The 21,646-nt window shown below is 42.1% G+C and overlaps 1 protein-coding gene across 1 annotated transcript in view; it reads left to right on the top strand.

The window, feature by feature from the left end:
* pmfbp1 (polyamine modulated factor 1 binding protein 1) overlaps positions 1-21,646 on the top strand; it is a 149,379-nt gene that overhangs the window by 105,972 nt on the left and 21,761 nt on the right. The window contains exons 16-27 of the mRNA XM_066713796.1: positions 4,221-4,367; positions 5,358-5,495; positions 6,521-6,604; positions 8,815-9,090; positions 10,300-10,479; positions 11,038-11,121; positions 11,891-12,058; positions 13,334-13,417; positions 15,875-16,042; positions 18,182-18,424; positions 18,674-18,904; positions 19,324-19,554. Coding sequence (XP_066569893.1) covers positions 4,221-4,367; positions 5,358-5,495; positions 6,521-6,604; positions 8,815-9,090; positions 10,300-10,479; positions 11,038-11,121; positions 11,891-12,058; positions 13,334-13,417; positions 15,875-16,042; positions 18,182-18,424; positions 18,674-18,904; positions 19,324-19,554 — 2,034 coding nt within the window. The remainder of the gene's footprint in view (positions 1-4,220; positions 4,368-5,357; positions 5,496-6,520; positions 6,605-8,814; positions 9,091-10,299; positions 10,480-11,037; positions 11,122-11,890; positions 12,059-13,333; positions 13,418-15,874; positions 16,043-18,181; positions 18,425-18,673; positions 18,905-19,323; positions 19,555-21,646) is intronic.

A 21,646-nucleotide genomic window follows, 5' to 3' on the forward strand; every position in this document is an offset into this window, starting at 1 on the left:
ACATCATACCTGTGCTTTACACAATAGGACTAATTCTGAGTTACCAACAATATGATTATCTAGTGCATAATTTTCTTCAGCAAGGAACCCAATAATCAGTATTATGAAATATATTAAATTGCATCTCTCAATACTTTCTACCTATGTGTACGGTCTACAAATCAGCCATATCAGACTTCAGGTGGTTGTGTTATAAACGGGACAGGGACAGACTCTTGTATATTCGGAATCAGAAATGATTTTCCTTCCTGGTTACATCATGGAGCAGAAAAATAAACAACAACAAAAAAAAAAAGAGAATGCAAGCTTCCTGCTGAATTGATACGGGTGCTATGGGGAATGTCACCGCAATTAATTGATTTGCCCATATTTGTCAAAAAAGAGTAACCGACTAACCCCTGTCTGCATTATTAAAACTAATACCACTGTGGTTTTTACAAGTCTTACATCATGAATCAAAGTCTGACATGGACTGATGATGTATGTATATATAATTCAGACCATTGCATCGGGTTTGTTCCAATAGTAGTTTTTTCATAATCCCACGAGGACACCTGTGTTTTCAAAGTAAAGACCACTTAGAGAACAGCCTGAGGCTTCTGCATACGGGAGTGCCCTGCAATTCACATTAGAAACTGCTGTCCAAGCGCGGAAGAACAGACATTCAGTAGCCCTTTTCTCTCCTTAAGAAACCCCACATACGTCAAATTTCCCGACCCCGGAATACAAATGCACTCTAATAAGTATTTTGTTCATGTTTATCTAATGCACTATGCACACAGTTCTGAGGGGGCTGAACTGTAGTTTTACAGAGTTTATTAATCAGTTATTCTGCTGAGCATGGAACTTGTATTAAAAGCATTAGTTATAGTTAAAGAGAAGTTCTGTGTTCGTAGTTCACCTATCCAAACAAAGCACGCTCACCCTTCCAGCCTCACAGAATGTTCTGTTGGTGACTGGAGTTCATGAACGGAGGCTATACTTTTGGATGTGTGTTACAGTGACTAGCTGCTCTAGGGACCCCCATGAAAAATTAGCCATTCTTCACCAGTCCTTAAACCGGGCCTTTTCAACTGCTTGACTGAGAAACCACTGCAACCACTTATATATATATAAAATCATATTTATGTGGGGGGGTTATATTTGGACACCAGCTTCCTCTAGCCCTGAAGCACTACTGTTGCACTGCCTACTAACTCACAGTAGAAGCTGATAAATAATATCTTTAATCAAGTCAGGGTTTTGAAAGTTGAAAAAAGGACATTTCAAAAGGTAATGGATTTTATTATGCAAAGAGTATGGTTTTATTTTGATAGCAATTTAAAAGCACCTATATACGGAATGAATATTTAAACATTCTTAGTCGCGACAAGGGGGGAATACTAACCACACAAACACCTCCTGTTAACGCTCTCCATCAAACAGTTAAAGAGAGAAAATAATAATCTTCACAGCTGCAAATCTGCTCACCAGCCGGTTGTTTTTATGCAGTGTGACGAGTCTCACTTTTGACATTTTAAGGATAAACAGAAGACAAAATAGCTAGAAAAAACAGCTCCCTGATGTGTGAAGGCTTAAAAGAAATGGGGTTAATGATTAGATGTCTTGTTTAATTCCCCGCCTGTGAAAATGGGTTTTGATCAGCAATGAGGGAAAAAAAGCCGCTTTCATATTGCAGTTTGCCATTTGTATAGAACTACAGTTTTAATATTTAAAACAATCCTATTACAGAAAATAAGTAGGGGCTCATGGAGCCCAGAAATAACTTGGTCTGCTTTAAATATTTAATGTTGGTTTGTGCATACAGCATTGCCATTTATACTGTCTTTATTGAAGAAGGTAAGAAAAAAAAAAGACTTGATTTGACACTTGCTTTAAAACAACACAGGACCCAAAGACTGGCTGAGGAGGATATTAGAATGAAATGGCTTTATTTCCATTCTCAATTTCTCTTAAAATATACAGCCCTGATAGAATTTGGGAGTGAAAAATAGCATCATTAAGGTAACGTGGTTTCCAGCACATTCAAGCATAACTCAAATGCAGACAGTCTCAGAGCCTAAACCAGCATTAAAAAGCCTCATCAGCTGCACTTATCATATCTGGGGTCACCTTTCTGCTACAGAATTAATCAGTTATACCTCATCCAAAGGCCATCACTGGAGTATACAGGCAAGAGGGCTCGATGCAAAACCATGATTCCGATTCTCTTTTTGTCATAATGACTGAAGAGCAAAATTTATAGTGAGAGCATGATCTATGCCATTGTGTATTTCGACAATATTATAATTTTGTTTAGTATTCAAATTATGTATTATTATGATAATTATTATAAGCAGACCAGATGAATTCAGCAATCCAAAACAACAAACCGTCAATTCAAAATGAATCGATCCCGCTGTCAAACTGTTACTCAAATGTGCTTTAAGAGTATCAGTTCAGTCCATAGACCTTTTTATAAGTGTCATTGTTCTGTTCAATGATGGAGTGGCAGAATGGGGGCAATCCCTCCAAATTTTCTCTTTGTAATGGATGCTACTCAAACTTTTGACTCTGATTCGTCTGTATTAAAGCGTCATTCTTTTGGTATTTTTTATTTTCAGGTTGATCAAGCAGAATGGATCTAACATTAATATAGTCCCTGTCATTGCACTCATCTCAGAGAGATATAGCCAGCCAGTCAGTGTTTCTGGAGCCAATGTAAATAAAAACAACAATATTTTGAACAGTATTTGGCAGTTTGGCAATATAATGGTAGTTTTTTTTATATTGTTTTCATAAGGCAGGAGCTTTTGCATTACATTGTGGATATCAGGTCCACCATATAGAAACCCCTGCAGGTTAGGAAAACAATTCTTATGAGAGCAAAATCATCCAGAGGTCTCGCTCAAATACATGATTTAGTGTAGGCCCAGATTAATTTGTATCAAGACTTGGAAGCCAGGTGTTTGTTTTGTATGTTAATCAGTGTTAAAACAAACGGAGGTGCTGAACACTTTGTTTCTTTCCAATAGTTAAATTATTAAAGGCAGTGTTCACATTAACAGCAGCTTCTCATGCCTTCAATCTGCTGTTTGACTAAGAGGCTCATGTCAAGGTGTGTCAAAAGAACGTTGTTGTGACGGCGTGCTGTGGAGGTGCAGTGTTGTAGAAGTGAGAATCCAGATGTGGCCCCTGTCCTGTCCTGTGCTGTCCTTTCTGTGCTCAGGGCAGGTGTCTGGGCCTCGGCCTGGCTCATGCAGTGGTAGTCTTCCATGACTCTCCCCCTTGGGCCTCAGCCAAAGCATTCAGAATAGATCTTTATTTACAGCACAGAACTCGGAAACAGCTGGTCAATCCATTTAGCCTAAGGCCACTGATTTGTTCGTATTTACTACAACACCTAAAGAAAAGCCAGGGTATTTTTTTTCTCTCTCTTTCCTATTGATCCAGCGCTTAGAAAATCTGCTCTGCTGTCTAAACACTATTGATCCCCCTCTCCACTGTGAGTTCCCGCAGAAGTGTATAAAGGGACTGGATGAATTGAAATTTCATTTCCGACAACTTGTTCCTGTTATTTTTACCCTTTTTCGATGGGAAGAAACACGCGCTGGCGGCCTGCCGCTCGATGCTAGTCGATAGCAGCCTGGCGGCAGGAAACTCAGGGCTGGCAGCCGAATGGGGCATAGCATCACTCCACTGGCTGCTCCGCAGCACCCACAGCCCTGGGGCTCCTGCCACACGGTCCAGACTGCCCTCCTCATTAAAAAGTTTGCTATTATCATTAAAAGCACTTGAATCTGGCCCTGGTGATTAAAAGGCAGCCTTCTTCTTGGCTGTGTGCTGGATGATTTAATGGTCGTAGATGAGCAATCTGTTACTCATCTCTACTGGGGAGAGGACTCTTCACGCATCTTGTTTTATTGTCCAACACAGATCCAGGAAGACTACCCTGAGAAAGATTAACTTATTGCCACGATGGCACACCTGTTCTGATTTAAGCTCTCGGTGCCGCTGAAACTTGATGCACAATCAAAGCACTGGTCTCTGAATCCCCGCTCTGTGTACGTGTGTCTATTAAACTCGGGTGAACTCATTTGGGTTAAGGAATTGCTCCCTGTCATGCAAAACGTCATTTTTACTTGTGAAGCAGAAGTGAGAGCCATTAAACAGGCTGAGCTGAGGCAGGCCCTTGCAGGCTGAACATCACCTTTTCTAAACCTCTTCTATTTCCTGTCCAGCTGCTGCAGAAGAGCACCGAGCTGCACAGGTTGCAGATGGCCTGGGAGGAGGTGCAGGGACAAGAGAAGGAGCGGGAGAGAGAGACCACTGCCCTGGGCAGCCAGCTAACCCATGCCAAGGAGGAGCTACATAGCGCCACCCAGAGGGTGTGTTTGACAACAATGTACATGAATATTGGACATGAGAGTTACGAATTTGCCTACATCTCATTTTTACAAGTTTGCTTCCTGATAAAGATGTAAGTCCCCTTTTAATTAATTACAGAATTAAAATAAAAACCCAGTAGAGACTCTAGTACCATAATCATCTGTTCAGTTTCCACATGGACGTACTGTTCACTAGAGGTAAGGGGCATATTTGAAAGGATTAATTTTATTATTACAGTTGTAGTTATGAGAGTTACTTTTTTTTTTACACTGGCTTTTTCATAAGCCTTCTTTTTTTAATGCTTTGATACTGATGGAAAATTGTGTATCAAAAATGTAATACACACTCATAAAGACGAACACTCTCACATGTGTGTACGATGCCTGTAAAACACTCAATCTGAATTGCATATCTGCTCCTGAATCGGTGGTTTTGTAAGCTATATTAAGAGAAATTGCTGTGCGGTTTGACATAAATTGGAAAATGACATTTGGAAAACCTCGCTAGTGTGGAAATTACAGATATTAAAATATAAATCAGTGTCTGAGTATGCCAGCACCTTGGAAGAAAAAAGGTGGGACTGAGACCACTCCATCTGGGAGAAGACTCACATGGCTGTAGCCAAGACATCATAAAGATGAGGGACTGAGAGGGAAGTCCACAGGGTCTTAGAGGCTAGAGTTGAAGACTGGAGATGGAGACAGTTAAAGGCAAACATGATTAAGTCTAAAACATAATACTGACTACAGTGCACAGAGAGAGAGTGGAAAAAAATAAATGCGTTTCTGCCAAACTCTTGTCTGCCTCCAATTTCAAAAGAAATTAATATTGCATCTGCTTGAGTGTGAGCTCATTTAATGAGTTTTGTACTATGATGTGCTAATGGATCGTTTCTAAAGTGTGATATGCATTATGCAAAGGTATCTGTTGACACATTTAATATCACACACCTCTGAGACGCTCCAGGGCTCACCCTGCTGTGTTTCCAGTGTGTGCAGCAAGAGAGGGCTGTGCTGGAGCTGCAGGAGGAGAAGCGGAGGCTAGAAGAGCTGTGCGCCGAGCTGCGGGGGGAGGTGGAACATGCGCAGGCCCAGCTGGAGAGAGAGAACGGGGCCCTGCAGAGGGAGGTCAGTGAGAGAGACCCTGGACTGCCATCATCCACCTCAATGCCATCCAGTCCCGGCCATGGCAGCACTTTGATCACACCGCTCACTTCACCACCCCGTTGATCTCCAGCTGATTCAGTTAGACAATGAAGCGTTTGGCAGGAGCTGAGGGCAGCGTTACAGTAGACTGGGAGATCTGTAGGTTGCAGTGCCTTGACATAGATGACCTTGCAGTATTTGCCAACTAATTGAAAAATTGCTGCTTTCAAACCAAGATTATCACCAGAGGAAATAAAAAAGTGCCTTTTATAACTCTGATCTCCACTGATCTTCTATTTTAGCTGTTGCAATTCTTTGGTTTGATAATCAGAAGGATTTTATAACACGGTACAGTACAGTGTTGCCACCCTTGTCATGATGAATACAAGGCCCTCATCCTCTTCAGGCAGCTTCTTATAGTATCTAGACACTGTAACTAGATATCTGTATGAAGTAAGCATTGATGTAATAATAATAGTAAAATCTAACTGCAATCCCCAGCCATTTCCCATCGCCACTAAACAGTGAAACAAAATCCACAATTTCTAATTCTCCTCCAGCAATGTCCTTCAGTAGTCGAATTCAATATACATTTAAAGAAATTGCTTAAATAGTACTATCTAAAATGTACAATTTCAGTCTTATTTATAAATCCACAGATCGTAATGTAGACTACTTTTCTAGGTACTATTGACTGATTATTTAAAGCGGGTATCGATCCACCAAATTGGATAGTGTACTGATGCCGTGATCAGTAATTAATGTCCACTCTATTACCTAACGAGGTCATCTGCTATGTAGTAAGTTGTTGATTTTTTTTTAGAATGGAACCGTGACTGATCAGTAAAGTAGTATTCTGGACAACATTGAAACGCATTTATGATGAAAGCTTGTACATTTACTACCACAATAATGGTAATAATCAATAATCACAAAACTGAGCCTCCTTTTCTGATTAAGCAACACTGGTCATAACTGATCTGCTATTGACTGTCTCTCTTCCTCAGATACACCGTAGAGAGGAAGAGACGGAGGGGCTGAAGAGGACACATGAACAACTAAAGGCCAGGATCACAGCTGTGGAGCACAAGGTCTTGATATGTCGCTCTTGTGGATTTAACTATCATTATTGTTAAAGCTGATTTGTAAAATGTGACAGACAGTTATGTAAGCTTTGAGAGCTAATGGAATGCAATACATAATCCTTTTCAGATATACACTCACCTAAAGGATTATTAGGAACATCTGTTCAATTTCTCATTAATGCAATTATCTAACCAACCAATCACATGGCAGTTGCTTCAATGCATTTAGGGGTGTGGTCCTGGTCAAGACAATCTCCTGAGCTCCAAACTGAATGTCTGAATGGGAAAGAAAGGTGATTTAAGCAATTTTGAGCGTGGCATGGTTGTTGGTGCCAGACGGGCCGGTCTGAGTATTTCACAATCTGCTCAGTTACTGGGATTTTCACGCACAACCATTTCTAGGGTTTACAAAGAATGGTGTGAAAAGGGAAAAACATCCAGTATGCGGCAGTCCTGTGGGCGAAAATGCCTTGTTGATGCTAGAGGTCAGAGGAGAATGGGCCGACTGATTCAAGCTGATAGAAGAGCAACTTTGACTGAAATAGCCACTCGTTACAACTGAGGTATGCAGCAAAGCATTTGTGAAGCCACAACACGTACAACCTTGAGGCGGATGGGCTACAACAGCAGAAGACCCCACCGGGTACCACTCATCTCCACTACAAATAGGAAAAAGAGGCTACAATTTGCACAAGCTCACCAAAATTGGACAGTTGAAGACTGGAAAAATGTTGCCTGGTCTGATGAGTCTCGATTTCTGTTGAGACATTCAGATGGTAGAGTCAGAATTTGGCGTAAACAGAATGAGAACATGGATCCATCATGCCTTGTTACCACTGTGCAGGCTGGTGGTGGTGGTGTAATGGTGTGGGGGATGTTTTCTTGGCACACTTTAGGCCCCTTAGTGCCAATTGGGCATCGTTTAAATGCCACGGCCTACCTGAGCATTGTTTCTGACCATGTCCATCCCTTTATGACCACCATGTACCCATCCTCTGATGGCTACTTCCAGCAGGATAATGCACCATGTCACAAAGGTCCAATCATTTCAAATTGGTTTCTTGAACATGACAATGAGTTCACTGTACTAAACTGGCCCCCACAGTCACCAGATCTCAACCCAATAGAGCATCTTTGGGATGTGGTGGAACGGGAGCTTCGTGCCCTGGATGTGCATCCCACAAATCTCCATCAACTGCAAGATGCTATCCTATCAATATGGGCCAACATTTCTAAAGAATGCTTTCAGCACCTTGTTGAATCAATGCCACGTAGAATTAAGGCAGTTCTGAAGGCGAAAGGGGGTCAAACACAGTATTAGTATGGTGTTCCTAATAATCCTTTAGGTGAGTGTATAGCATATATTAAATGTCTGGAATACTGTTCCAAAGCACTAACATAGCCTGTGTAATGTGTGAAGCATGAAACTGGTCCCCATTCAGCCCGAGTAGTGTTTCTAGAGTTTTGAAAAGCAGCAGTAATATACCATAGGTGAGAGTCACCAGCAAGGAAGGGCTGAAGTCACAGCTGGTAATGGCCTTGTTAAAAACTTTAATGAGGGTTGCTTCTTTCCATGGTCTGGTTTGAAACCCAATTAAAAAGTGCCCATGAAGTGAATTTTTACAAAGATGGGAACAAAGCTGTGTGGCCACAGGACACTGAAGGACAGCGCAAAGATAACTGGAGAGAACAGAGGGGAGGAGAGTGACTTTCTCACGCAGAGCAGTAATAAGCAGTTTGAAACAGCCGTGTACTTTTCTCACTGAAAGGAACATTTTAAATTGTCCATAGGGGCATTCTGTATCTAAAAATATCAAATTGTGAAATAAGTGACCTTGTACAAGTGGTGCCTGGTCAAAGTGTTGCTCAATACAATATGGGCTTCCTGTACTTTGCGATAACTATAAATTACTGGTTCCCAAAAGGCCTCAAAAGCATGGCCTGCCAACACCTCATTTTGAGTGTTCTGGCAGTACTACATAATTAGAGTGTATAATGTACAGAATAAAAGCCAAGGAGTGATAGTTTCCTATTAAAAACAAATAAATACATGAACACCACAGATGTAGCAAACAAAGAATTCTGTATCTCTTCTTAGAGGTGGTGCCAACAGAAGACGTATTTAACACTTGAGGGGGCATGTGCTTAACAGTGGGGTGACGGGTGGCTTTGCTAGGTTGTGGGGCTCACTGTGTGCTTCTGTAACGGGGGGGCAGGCTGAACTGAGCGCCGGTCGCGCCGCGGAGCTGGAGAGGCAGCTGGAGATGGTGGGCCGAGAGAGGCAGGAGAGCAGCAGCCAGAGGCACTGGGAGTGGAGGGAGCATCACCGCCAGGCTGCCGAGGAATTGGGAGAGCTGCGTGAGGAGCTGACTGAAGCCCAGCGCTCTCAAGATGTGGCCCTCAGGAGCCTCCAGCTGCAGGAGGAGAAGACCAAAAGACTGGAGGCTGAGAACTGCAGTCTCCAGGACAGGCTGAGGGAGCTGCAGGCCAGGGTAAGAGCTGAGCAGGAGCACGTCACTGAGGAGGAGACCCAGTGGAGCTCTGTCAGACCAGGTCACTGGGGTTTAACTGAGTTACGTTGAATATCCCACTGCAATCGGGACCCTTTTTCTCTTTGGAAGTAAAAAGCATGTTGGACTGCTGCATTAAATTAACATGTTCTGCTTAGAAACCAAATTAACTGCATTCATTGAAGGGCTTTAGGTAAACCAGCCCTATATGCATGTTAGAAGTTGGACACCTCCCTGTGCACTGCACTTCATCCTACATGCATCTTGTGGTTGACACAGTGAGCTTCTGAACAGATCCCCCTGAGGAGTGCCACTGCTGGGTTTGTTTTCAATCCACAAAATGTTACTACTGTGATACAGTACTTTATTTCACTCTTAGAGATCTTAGTTGTATTCTGTCATATTTCTTCATCCCTTTTTCAGTAAAGTATTCCCTTATTTGTGGTACTTTGTGTGTTTCTGCTGGTCTGTCACACTGAAATCTCTTACTAGATTCTCTAACCCAGCCTCAGGCCCTTACAGCACTCCCATATATTTCACTCTATAGGCTGTTGGTTTTTGTTATCCTCCTCATCCCAGTTTCCCGCTCTTGTGCCTGTTGTGCAGTTACTCAAAGCAATCACATAGTAAGGTATTTCCAAGATGGAGTTGTAAATAAGGTGTTTCATCATATTTTAAATAAAGTAGGACTATTATGCTTGCAAAAACTGGACGAGAAAATGTACTTCATGGGTAATTATGTGTAATTCACAACAATTTGTGAAACCTGAATAACAACTTGCTTGAATGGTGTAGCCCACATTATCCAATTTGTCATTAAACGGAAAATGGAGAATGGAGCAACCCACTAAACCAAGCCATTTCCACACTCATCAGATTCTAGACGTTTTTCTAAAAAAATAACAACTAAAAATCTGCTTTTGATTGTCTGAATTGAGACCTATTTAAAGCATAGCACATAAAAGAGGTTGTGGAAAGGTTAACCATTTTAACTTTAGTAATTGAGGGTGGGAGGAAAACAACATCTAGATGGTTTTCTTTTAGTCTCCTTTTTTGATTCTCTGCTAACAAGCAAATTTAAGAGTCTATTAAGAGCAGTACTGCTAAACATATTGAAGAAGTCACTTTATACAAGGTACATAAGTCGATTTAAAATACTCTTAAAATGCTTGTCCTCCTCCTCATTCTCAGCTGTCCCAGCGGGAGGAGAGGCTAGCAGACCTGGGTGTGGAGACATCCACTCTGAGAGTGAGGCTGCAGGCACAGATCACCGAACGCGAAATCCTCTGCCAGCAGCTGCATACCTCCCAAGATGCACTGCAGCAAATCACTGTGGAACTCAGGGCATACAGGAAAGAGGCAGAGGAGCAGGTAACAAAACACCCAATCCACAGGGCCACCTGCTAAAGTCTCAGGCAAACTCCGTTCTCAAACCTGCAGGATTTGTTTAGATGGCAGATTTATCATTTTTCCACCAGATATGCAACTATTGTGCTCCTGGGATGCTAAACTGGTAATAGACTAGACGTCACTGGTTTGAATCTAAGCTATTTCACACCTCACTGCAACAAGGACTCTCCAAGGGGCAGTGTGTGATCGGTTGAACAGTGCCAGGTTTGAGTGAGCTTGCAGGGTTACCTTGACTTGCCATACGACAGCACCCCCTGTGGCCCATGAAGTTACAGTGCTATTGTTGGTGAGCTGCATTAGTCCATCAGAGTGAGAGATACAGCAGATGGCCTGACAATGTATGTTTTGGAGGACTTGTGTATACTGTCTATATCTACCCTGAGTTCATTCAGAATGATGACATTCCAAATCGGGAGGGGGTAAAAGTCAAAGATCAACGTTGTATTCATGTTTTGTCAGGCTTTTGTGCTTTTCCCACACGGTAAGATGTAGTAGACTCTCATCCCTGTTGTTGTGCAGATGACCCAGAGAGACAACAAGGTGGCAGAGCTGCAAGCAGAACTGACTCATCTGCAACAGCAGTATTCAACCTGCTACAACCAGGTACCTACCAAGCAGCCTTGCCACACTAGTTCCCCCATATCATACATGAATTAAGTTAATACATATAAAAAAACAGACTTAGAATGAATAGATTAGAATATAAAGCAGAGAAGTCATTGCGACCTATTTCCTTCAGTTGATTGTGCTGATGCATTTTCTGTCGGTACCGTGTTCCACTGTATAACCTATGGAGATCATTAACTTTAAAAGGCTGGTGGATTAGGTGTAAAGAAAATACATGTTTTTGGTTTGGTGTGATCTTGTCTGGTCGCATTAAACTTCCATTATCGAGTTTAACCAAGGCTTCCAGAGCTTTTAAACCTGAAACTGGTGTCTTTCCGTTAACGCTGTATGAAATACGATAGTAGTGGTTTACAATTGAATTGATAGACAAACAAATACAGACCAGTTTTCTTCCAGTTACATCAGGTTCCTCTAGTTACAGTTCAGCAATCAATTTTGTGGTATGTTTTCTGCTGGCTTAGCATGGATGTACACCCCCAGGGTTTAAATATTAAGCATAGGGTTTCCATAAAATATTGTAATACATGGCCTGGAATTGTTCTTTTTAATTGTTCACTTTTGTGTGCTCGAGGTTGCTGTTCAGTGGATGTCAGGTGCACCTTTGTAATAGTTTTATGTTTCTCGGAGACCCACTACTTAATATTTAAACCTCTGGGTATGAACAGGCCTCAGTTTTGTGATCTCCCAGCTGCTTCATCCTCGGAGGAGTAAGTGAGTGAGTGAGAGATTTACTGTGTGTTGTCAGCTGGTGAGGGAGGAGGAGAGCGGGGTGAGGCTGAAGACGGAGCTGTGTGAGGCCGGAGAGCAGCAGGACCGGCTGGCCTCTCAGGTGTCCGAGCTCCGCACAGAGCTGCATAGACTCCACGCTGAGCTGGGGCTGCTCACTGAGAGGCACAAGGCCACACAACAGGAGGTAATGCTGACACCATACCCAACCTCTAACCTTTAACCTTCACAGCACCAGACCCACTTCCACAGAGAAAAAAATAAACACCATATCAATGTTAGACACAGGAAAAGATGTTCAATAATGAGGACATATTCCATTTCATATGCCAGTTCACAATGTTGTCCGTCTAGGCAAGGTTGGCACTCATGTTAAAGTTTGTAATATGCTTCCTTGCAATTTCTGCTGAGTCACAAAGCTGAAAATGCTTATTCCTGTACTAAAAGGCAGCAGTGTGGTTAGAGCTGTGGACGATATAGGAGTCTCCAGGGAGGTTGCTCTGGTCAGTGGTTATTTAGATGATTAGAATACAGAATACAAATGCACAACTTGAGGGTGTGGTGTCCATAGAGTTCAATAGAGACTAGAAGCTTCACTGTTTCTGACAGAATACGGCATCTTAAAATGATCTGACAGCTTCAATCTCCATGGCAAATTATATAAATACTGTATATTATAACAAAACATGCAACGAGAGTGTGCTGCATGTGGTTGATATCTAAAACCAACAAAACAGGCAAAGGAAAGGGGGGGTGCCTATCCATCTTAAATATGTACTATTTAACCTTTACTAATTTTTTGTATCTGATTTTAAACATATTTGTAGCCTATATTATCAATTAATATTGAATTATCTGGATATATACAGATTTCTGATAGTGCTTATTCCAGTAAGATTAGGGGCAGATAATCTAATTTTATAATTTAATAAATTTTAAAGGAAGTTATATTTGATCATGAAAGCATTGCATTCCTAGTGGAATGCAAATGAGATCACCTAGTTTTACTCAAAGAAATAATCATTATTGCATATAATATGCATTATTCCAAAAAATAATAAATACACACCGACATAAACAATGAACAATCAACTATTTTATTTATTTTGTTAACTTAAGGATATAATACCACTGTTTCAAATTAATCAGATGCAAGATGCATAGCTTTTCGGGAGTATTCATATACATTTAGATGTAAAATTCTGTGGGAATATCTATTATTATCAATTGCAATTAACTAGTCATTATAATTACGTAGTTAATAATTTAAAATGTATAATGTATGTAGTAAGATTTTAAAGTCTAGAACAGTGACCTACAGAGGCATATTGCCACTCATACAGCTTCATAACAAAGTATCTTTAATCTAAAAAGTTTGTTATGTTATATGTAGGCATACATGAGCCGAATTGACCAAACACACAAAGTGAGTTCAATAAATTCCATAAATGTGTGAATGCAGGTGTTCAGCCGGGATGACACAGTTCTGAGACTCACCACTGACCTGAAGAAGGCCGAGGAGAACCAAAGAGCTCAGCAAGGGGAGGTGAGGACAAGATTTGACATGGCTTCTCTCTAATTGAGCCTTACTGATATCTAACAAGTATTACGATGCTACCTAATGCATTACAATCAAGCAAAACCATGCATTTTCTAGCCATCTCTAACCTTGAACTTTTGTTTTTGCTGTCTAGAGAACCAGGTGACAATGATTCACCATCATTCTGACACCTTTTAGTTTAGATCAATTTTACAGGCCTAGCTGGCTCTGAACCAGGGAGCTTAGTGCAAAACAGAATTACTACAAACAAATGCTTTCATTCTGTTTCTTTTGTGTCTTGGTTGCATGACTTGAAAATGTAAAACTTTTCTTTGTGGAGTTAATGCACAATGTTTGATTTTTGGCTGGAAAACACAGAACCTAGAGCAGTTGCATCTTTGATGTACAAGTCAGATTTCGTTCTGGTCAGCTGTTTGTTTGGCAGAGTGTCTTTGTGGGGTAGTAAATGGGACAGCACTGTCACTTCAGTGAGGAAGGGATGTCTTGAGTTCGTTGAAAGTTTTTTTTTTGGTGGGGGGGGAGGGAGTGGTGAATAATGTATCTCAACCTGCTACATGTGCTGTTTCTATCATTAGCATGCCGTACGGTTATCTGCAGAATACTTATGAGTGCCAGCGAAATGTTTGTGATGTTATTTATTTATGTTGGCCTCTCAATTATTCATTTGTTTATTTATTCATGGCAGAACTAACTGCAATTGGAAAATTCATTTTTGCTGAAGGGCATATTCCCCCACAAAGGGAAGAGGGAAGGCACATCAGGCTTGTTAGTAATTGCTTTATGTGGCGTTTCCTTCGACTCGCAGGGAGATGTCATTTTAATACGAACGGACGGGTGAAGAGAGAGAGAGATGGGAAAAAGGAAAACACGATGAGTTTATCAGGCTTTTTTTTTTCCTGATTCTTCACAAAACTCCATACTGTGGGGAATTTGTGTTGTTGGAGGCAGGGCTCCAGACAGAGAAATTATAGAGAATCACAAAGCACTTTGTAAGCAGTGTACAGCATCCTCTTCTGAAGACAGACTAGACTGGCGTACTCTTTGTTTGTTTGGTTTGTTTGGTTTTGTTTTGTTTTGTTTCCCATTTTTGTCTCCCTATCGTAGTTCTACTTTCTTTGTGTTGCCTCCCTCTGGTTTCAGTGAAGGCTAATTGCCTGGATTGGGCTTTAGTTTTTCATAGTAAGGCCGTAATGCTTACACAGAGAGAATTCCCAGAGATTATTGACTGCTTCTCAACTGCCATGTCAACTTGTGTGAAGGAGCAGAGACAGGATATCTTCAAATGTTATTCAAATCGGATTCATTGGTTCAGTATACCATGCAGGCCGTTGCTGTGGTTGCAACTCTTTTGCTATCAAGGCATATGTGATAGCTGTAGACTTATTGTACAGAGAGCCTCCAATGTTTCTGTTTATTCTTCCAATTTCTATTTTAAGGTAAGCAGTAATATTCATTAACAGAAACAGTAGCCCCTGTCCCCCCAGCTTGTGTTAAAGGATGTCACTAAACCTCGAACCGTGAATATGCCACGCGTCATTTCAAAACATAGCAGGTTCATGGGCTTGATTACTGTTTATATGAGCAGAATTATTTAATAGCAAAACACTGGGGTACAGCTGACAAAAAAATCAATTAGGGAATTTATTAGATCCTGGAGAAGCAGAGGCATAATAACCAGGAGGGGTTTTAATAAATGAAAAAATACTTCTTAGCCTCCAAAGAAAAGCTTCCTCAATGTTGCGCTGCTGTAGGGTGTTTTTTTTTTTCTCCCCAGCGAAGAACACAGTAGATTTGTTTTTTATTGTTCTTTTTTTATATAACTCAAGCAGGCTTAAAATGTTGACGCTCTTTTCAAAGTCAGTTTGCAGTCAGCAATCTGTGATAGAAAGGGTCGAACTGTTAGTGTTCCTATCAACCTGTCCTTTTCAGCATTACACAGCAGTCTGCCAGATTGAAATCGGTGTCCTTATGTGCCTTATCTGAAAAAACACGTACTGATACATTGATCTGAAAGGTCAAAGCCTATAACTTGAGTCTGAAAGGTAAAGTCCTCAAAAGCCCTCATGCAGTTTCTGAGCAGGTTTGACTAGTAAAGGTGGCAACAGGAATGTATGCCCTTCTCCACATACCTGTCCCTGGCATTGTCCTTTATTGAAAGAGGTAACTGAACCGAGTAGGAGTATCACAACACCATTGTTTAAGATGTGTGTTCTTTGTTGATCGGTCTTGTGTTTATTTTCTTTAAATTTAAATTCTTTATTTATTTATTTTGTAAGCCTGACCTGAGCACACTAGGTACCACAGGGAGGAAAGGTTTAAACCAAACATACTTGTCTTGTTCAAAGCTTTTGCAAAATGGACTCTGAACTCTGTAGGTGTACCATAGGCAACACTGAAATATTACAACTTTGTGGACGCTTAACGGTGTGCGGTGTATTTCAGCTGGCGGCACGGATGTCTGAGGTGCAGAGCCTGACGGGGCAGGTGAGAGCCCTGCAGAGTGATGTGAACGGTCTGCAGGACAGCCTGAGCCACCAAGAGGCCGCCATGAGAGAGCAGGAGCAGAGAGCAGCCCAGCTACAGCAGGACAGGGAGCGGCTGTTCACAGAGGTCAGGGGTCAGCTCCCACTGCCACCCACACAGCACCTGCTTACAGACATAATCATATCTGTGTGAAGATGGGGGGGAGGTGGGGGGGGGTTAAGACCATGACAGGATACGCACTTACTTTTCTAACCAAGTCAGATATAATGAGGAATATATTTTTCCACGGGATGTTAGGGCATTTACCTGCATCGATTGAAAATGAACAACCTACACACTCAAAGGAAAAAAGTCTGTGTGTGTATACTTATTTATTTAAGTATTTATTTGTTTATATAAAATTGAGGCTAAACAATCTTTTAGATTTCACGTGTTTATTAAAAAACAAAATGTCCAGACGCAACCTCTCCATTTCTTGAATCAAATTAATTGTGATGTCTAAATATTTACACTGAATCGTTGCTCAGTTTTATTTTTAAATGCATCTGTATGTCAACTATAAAAAAATGCACATCACCTCCTAGCAATATAAAATATGAACAGTGTGTTCAAGACGACAAATATCAACAAAAGGCATATTGCCATGGAATTCCAATTAGCATCATTTAATTAGGAGCATGTTGCTCTAGGCACAGCTCATTCCATTTATTTTAATCTTGTTTGTTTACCTTAATTGTTTTGGAATATATATTTTTTAATTAAATTACATTTATTCTGTGTCCTTATAAAATGTGAACGCCGACGTTATTTTTCATTTTAAATACGACTCACCTCATGGGGGCTCTGTGCATTTTTTAACCAGGCAGGGTTTATTAGTATTTCTTGGTGATGACTGTTAACCGTTTGTAAGAGGTTTGTTTAGGATGGTAGTTGAATTTTTTAAATATAACCAGTAGTAGTAAATAATAGCAGTACTAGTTATGACTGATAATGTTATTACCTTGTTCATTATCAGACACAATGTCCAGCGTTTGTGTGATTTTGCACCGAATGCCAGTCTCTGAAGAGCAGGGTGTTGTTTCACTCCGGTTAACATTGCCCATTCCCGTCAGAAAGTTCTTTTAATTTTGATTGATGACTGCGTTTATCTTCCATACCCCCCTTCCCCTCTCTATTTTCCCAACCCCCCCTCCCCCCGTATGAAAATGATATTAGAAACAAAATGAGATTTGAAATTTCATGTTTGACAAGAGCCTTGATGAAAGGGTTTCATTGCAGGGCCTGTTCCATGGAAATTTTATGCTAATAATATTGCTGGCCAAGCGATCTACTTGGAAATTAATCAGAGTGGCAGAGAAGGAGAGAGAGAGAGAGAGAGCTGCTCTGTAAACAGCGCGTTCTCGTTCCCTCTCGCTCTCTCTCTTTCTACATCCCAGAATCTCATCAGAAATAGCCATGGGGTGTTTCTGTGTGATGAGGTTGTGAGAGAAATAAGGAGTTAGAAAATTATACTGCAGCTTATCGCTGATTGATGCAGTAATTTATGCAGCCATGCAGCACACTGGTTTAATATGGATTAGACTCTTTTTTTTTTCCCTCCATGACTCCTCTTGAACAGGGAGAATTCCCCCCCCTCCCCTCTATCTACATTTTTTTGTATTATTCCTCACAGATGTCTGGGTTGTATCCTTTTTTTACGGTTTCTTTTTTTTCCTCTGTTTGTGTATATAAGCTTATAATCATTGAGAAAGCACAGGCTGGATACCGTCCAAATCAGTCAAGGGTTCACAGTAATTTCCCTCAACCTGCGCAGCGCACACTTGCCTGGGTAACAGTGCAGCCACTATTTAAGCCACTGATATAGTTCAGTCAAATGAAATGCCAAAAAAACACCCCAGTAAGGCAGACAAGGTGGGACATTTGCAGGCTATGAGAGAGAAAGTGGGATAAAAAGTTAATAACATTGTTATGTTAGTCAAATAAAAATAAAGTGACAATTATTTTGGAAAAATGGGTGTCCTGATATGTGATATGTGACATGTTCCTTGATCCAAAAATGATTTTCTCTTCAATAATATGAAAACAGAGCATTCTAAATGTTTTATTCTTAAACGGGTGTCTAAACTTTATCTCCTTAACAGTGCTGAAACTGTCAGATGGCCTTCAGAGAGACTGTGAAGTCTAGGACGCCTGCTCAGTGCCTGTTGAATGTCAGTGCTCTGTTCGTACTTTGCTGCCGTTGTCAGTTCCCTGGTTGTGTTGCAGAGTGCCAGTCAAGAGGGGGCGCTGCAGAAGCTGCGCGTGGAGTTGCAGCGTTGCCAGGGGGAACTGAGGGAGCAGGCGGAGCGCTGCCAGGGGGAGGCGGAGGGGCTGCGCAGGGAGCAGGAGGCCTGTCACAGGGAGCTGCAGGAAACACGGGGTCGGATGCAGCACTATCGCGCCACCGTGGAGAGACTCGGCTCGGACCTGGAGCTGGCACAGGGGCTGCAGCGAGAGCTGGGGGAGGAGGTGAGCACTACCACCCCGTCTATCTGCATTCGTTAGCCCCTCTCCTGCACAACCCTCCGCTTCCCATTCCTGTAGTCAAATGTTTCGTAAGCAATGCATCTGTGAAAGTAATTAAACTCTGTTCCCCAACATTTTACCCCAGTCAGAGAATTTATTCCATCTTTGGAACTTGTATCCAGCAATGCAATGGAGAACCACCATTTCTACGCAGATCTGCCGGTGTGTCAGTGTGTGTTGTTGTTGTTGCAGGTGTGTCAGTATGAGGCGCGTCAGCGTGCTCTGGACTCTGAGGTGGCTCGGCTGCGGTCAGACCTCCAGGAGGCGGAGGCAAGGGTGGTGGCTAGAGAGGGGCGTTGCCAGGCCCTGTCAGACTCTCTGGATGTGTACAAGCAGAAGTACCAGACCTGCCTGGGCAAAGTGACGGAGCTGGAGAGCACACTTCAGTCCAGAGAGGAGGACCTGAAAGAGGCCAAAACACAGGTCTCTCTCCAGCTTCATCTTCCTTGGATTCTTCCCAATAGCTGCTCAATACTGAAATTTACCTGTTGTTTTCCATGTGTGTTAATATACCCACTTACTCATTCAATATCATGCAAAACCATGTAAATAGGGAAGCTTCCCATTTTGCTTATCTCTCGCATTGTTGTTTTGTAGATGTCAGACTAATTAACTTGCTTCATAAACATGTGACATTGTGCCACAGAGAGACCAATAATACTCTCAAATAATGTAGTGTACATAAAAAACATGGAAACAGGAAAGAAAAGGTATAAGTCCTTCAACCAGGAGTTCTTTTGCTTTCAAGAAATTGAATAATAGTTACTTTCACAGTGTACTTTTGCACAATTTGCACAGATCAAACAGTGGGCTCAGGGTTCACAGTCCTGCTCTCTGTGCAGGTATCAGAGCGTGAGGACGAGATCGTGAGGCTGCGGGCCAAGGCCGTGGTGCTGCGCACTGACCTGGAGTCGCATCGTGCCCAGCTGGAGACTGGAGACGAGGCCATCAGCGACCTGAGTCAGCAGCTGAGGAGCACCCAGGCAGAGCTGGAGAGAAGCCGCAAACACGGCCAGGAGTGTGAACTGGTCATCGGCTCACTGAGAGACAAGACCACAGCGCTGCATGCACAGGTAAGCCACGTAGAGTGAGGGAGACGCTGTTTAACTGCACATACAACAGATAGGAGCATAAAAGAGAGAGGTCACTGCTACCCCTGTGCTCACAGAACCACTATTAGAGCTCAATTCTTCATTGTGTTGTCATGCCTGTATAATTACCCATGTAAAGAACTCCAAAGACAGTTCTGCTCCAGCGGCACAGGTTTGACTATGTTGACGTCCTAGTCATGTGATTATTGGTTATAGGAAATGGGATTAATCTTCAATTCCTGTACATTAAAGGACAATCAGGGGGTTGTCAAGCCTACTGTGTTTCTCCAAGTTGCAGTGTTTAACAATGTGGTCTCTTCAGCCTAGTTGTTTGAGTGAGAGATGGTGAGGAGACCAAGGAGGTTGAAATCTCAGAGAGAAAAGCCTGAAAGTTAACCAATACTGGTTCCTGACATGGATGGTCGATGCATGACTTGTTGGGTACAGCTCAGGGTCCTAAGCCTGTGTGTGAGTGAGTCAGAGTCTACAGAAAAAAACTGTGTTTTGTCCAAAAGACAGGGAAAAATCCCAGGCTGAAATAATTGACTAATTATGAAGTGGAAGAAAGGATTCACAGGCCGAGCATGACCGGTCCAGCGATGCAGTCACCGATGCCAGTGAGACGTGGAGTGAAGTGCCATTCCGCTCATCTGCCCCCAGGCCCCCCCCCCCCCAATTCAGCGGCTCGCTGACTCACTTCCCATCACCGGCAGGCTCCTCTCGCGCACCCAGCAACAGGAGCGGACCTCCATTAGCGACACTGAGGCACTCAGTCGCAAACGAGCAGTATTGATCTCCACACTGCCGGCTCTGAGAGCCCAGCCAGGGGGCTGCACACAACACTCGCTCTGTTTTTTTTTCTCTCTCCGTATTTTTAAAATGGTTATTTGTTACCAGAGCAGTTATGATGCTAGACTACCCTCTCAATAGTTATTACTGCAAGGCCCATCTTGTCTCCCTTTTTTTTTGATCTTGAAAGATAGAGGGAGAGGTGGAAAAATTGGACTAGATTATATTTAAATTGGTGGTTATTGTGCCTCTGCGATGGCAATGTCCACTCATGTCTGATTTGACATCCTCCCTCTCTCTTCAAATGCATCCAATGCCAGATTTCGACATAGACTTGTCTAAATATCTAATTTGAGGTGGCGAGGCGGGTCATGTGGTCCGACAGCATAGACGTTCCAGTGGCACACAACAATACACTAACTAAAATGAAAACTTTCAGACAAATAACCACCACAGTTTTGATTAGAGTGTTTTTTTTCTCAGATACAAAAGGCCTTGCAGGGAACTGACAAGAAAAATATAAAAATCAAAAACAAAAAGGTTGTTGCTTGACATATTTCTCTCTCCAAAACCAAAACACATACCAGTCAACTGCTATTAGGCTCAAGGCCCAGTGAGGTAGGAGGAAAAGGAAATCTGTTCAGTTTCATTGTCTTGTCTCTGCTTCACTTGAGTGTGCTCCTCCAGCGCTGTGAGCATCACAAATCATAACACAAACCTCAGACAAACCCAGTGAGTCACAGACGCTGGTCAGAGAGCAGGAGCACAGACTGAGCACAGACCTGCAGTTGATAGCTTGAAGTCATATCAGGCATTTTTAATTTGCTTTATATTTAAAATGTATGAATACATTTAATTATTTGTTGTCAGAAGATACTACACAAGAGGATCAGCATGGGTCTCATGAGCAGCTATAATGTGCCCTGCGATCAAAGAATCGGCATGCTGCTGTAATAATAATCACTATAAATGCAGCTCGGCAGGATGAGAGCCGGGGGGGGGGGGTCTGTGTATAGTGTACCTGTACCTCCGCCCCTTTGAGAAAAATGAAATTATGAATCTGCTCTATCCAGTTCCAGATGAAAATGTCTCCCTTCCTAATATGTTCTGTCATAATTTTGCTTTTTCCTTCATTCATGTCAGCCGTTTGTCGATCGGGTTTGATAAAACCGCACATTGTTTTAACATCCGTACAGCTGTGTAGTAAGCAGTTTTGACAGTTGTTAATATTATACTATTGTGAGTCAAGGACTTTTTTTTTTTTTGCTATTACTCGCCGATGGTT

This window comes from Amia ocellicauda, chromosome 9 (assembly GCF_036373705.1).
Source record: "Amia ocellicauda isolate fAmiCal2 chromosome 9, fAmiCal2.hap1, whole genome shotgun sequence".
NCBI lineage: Eukaryota > Metazoa > Chordata > Actinopteri > Amiiformes > Amiidae > Amia > Amia ocellicauda.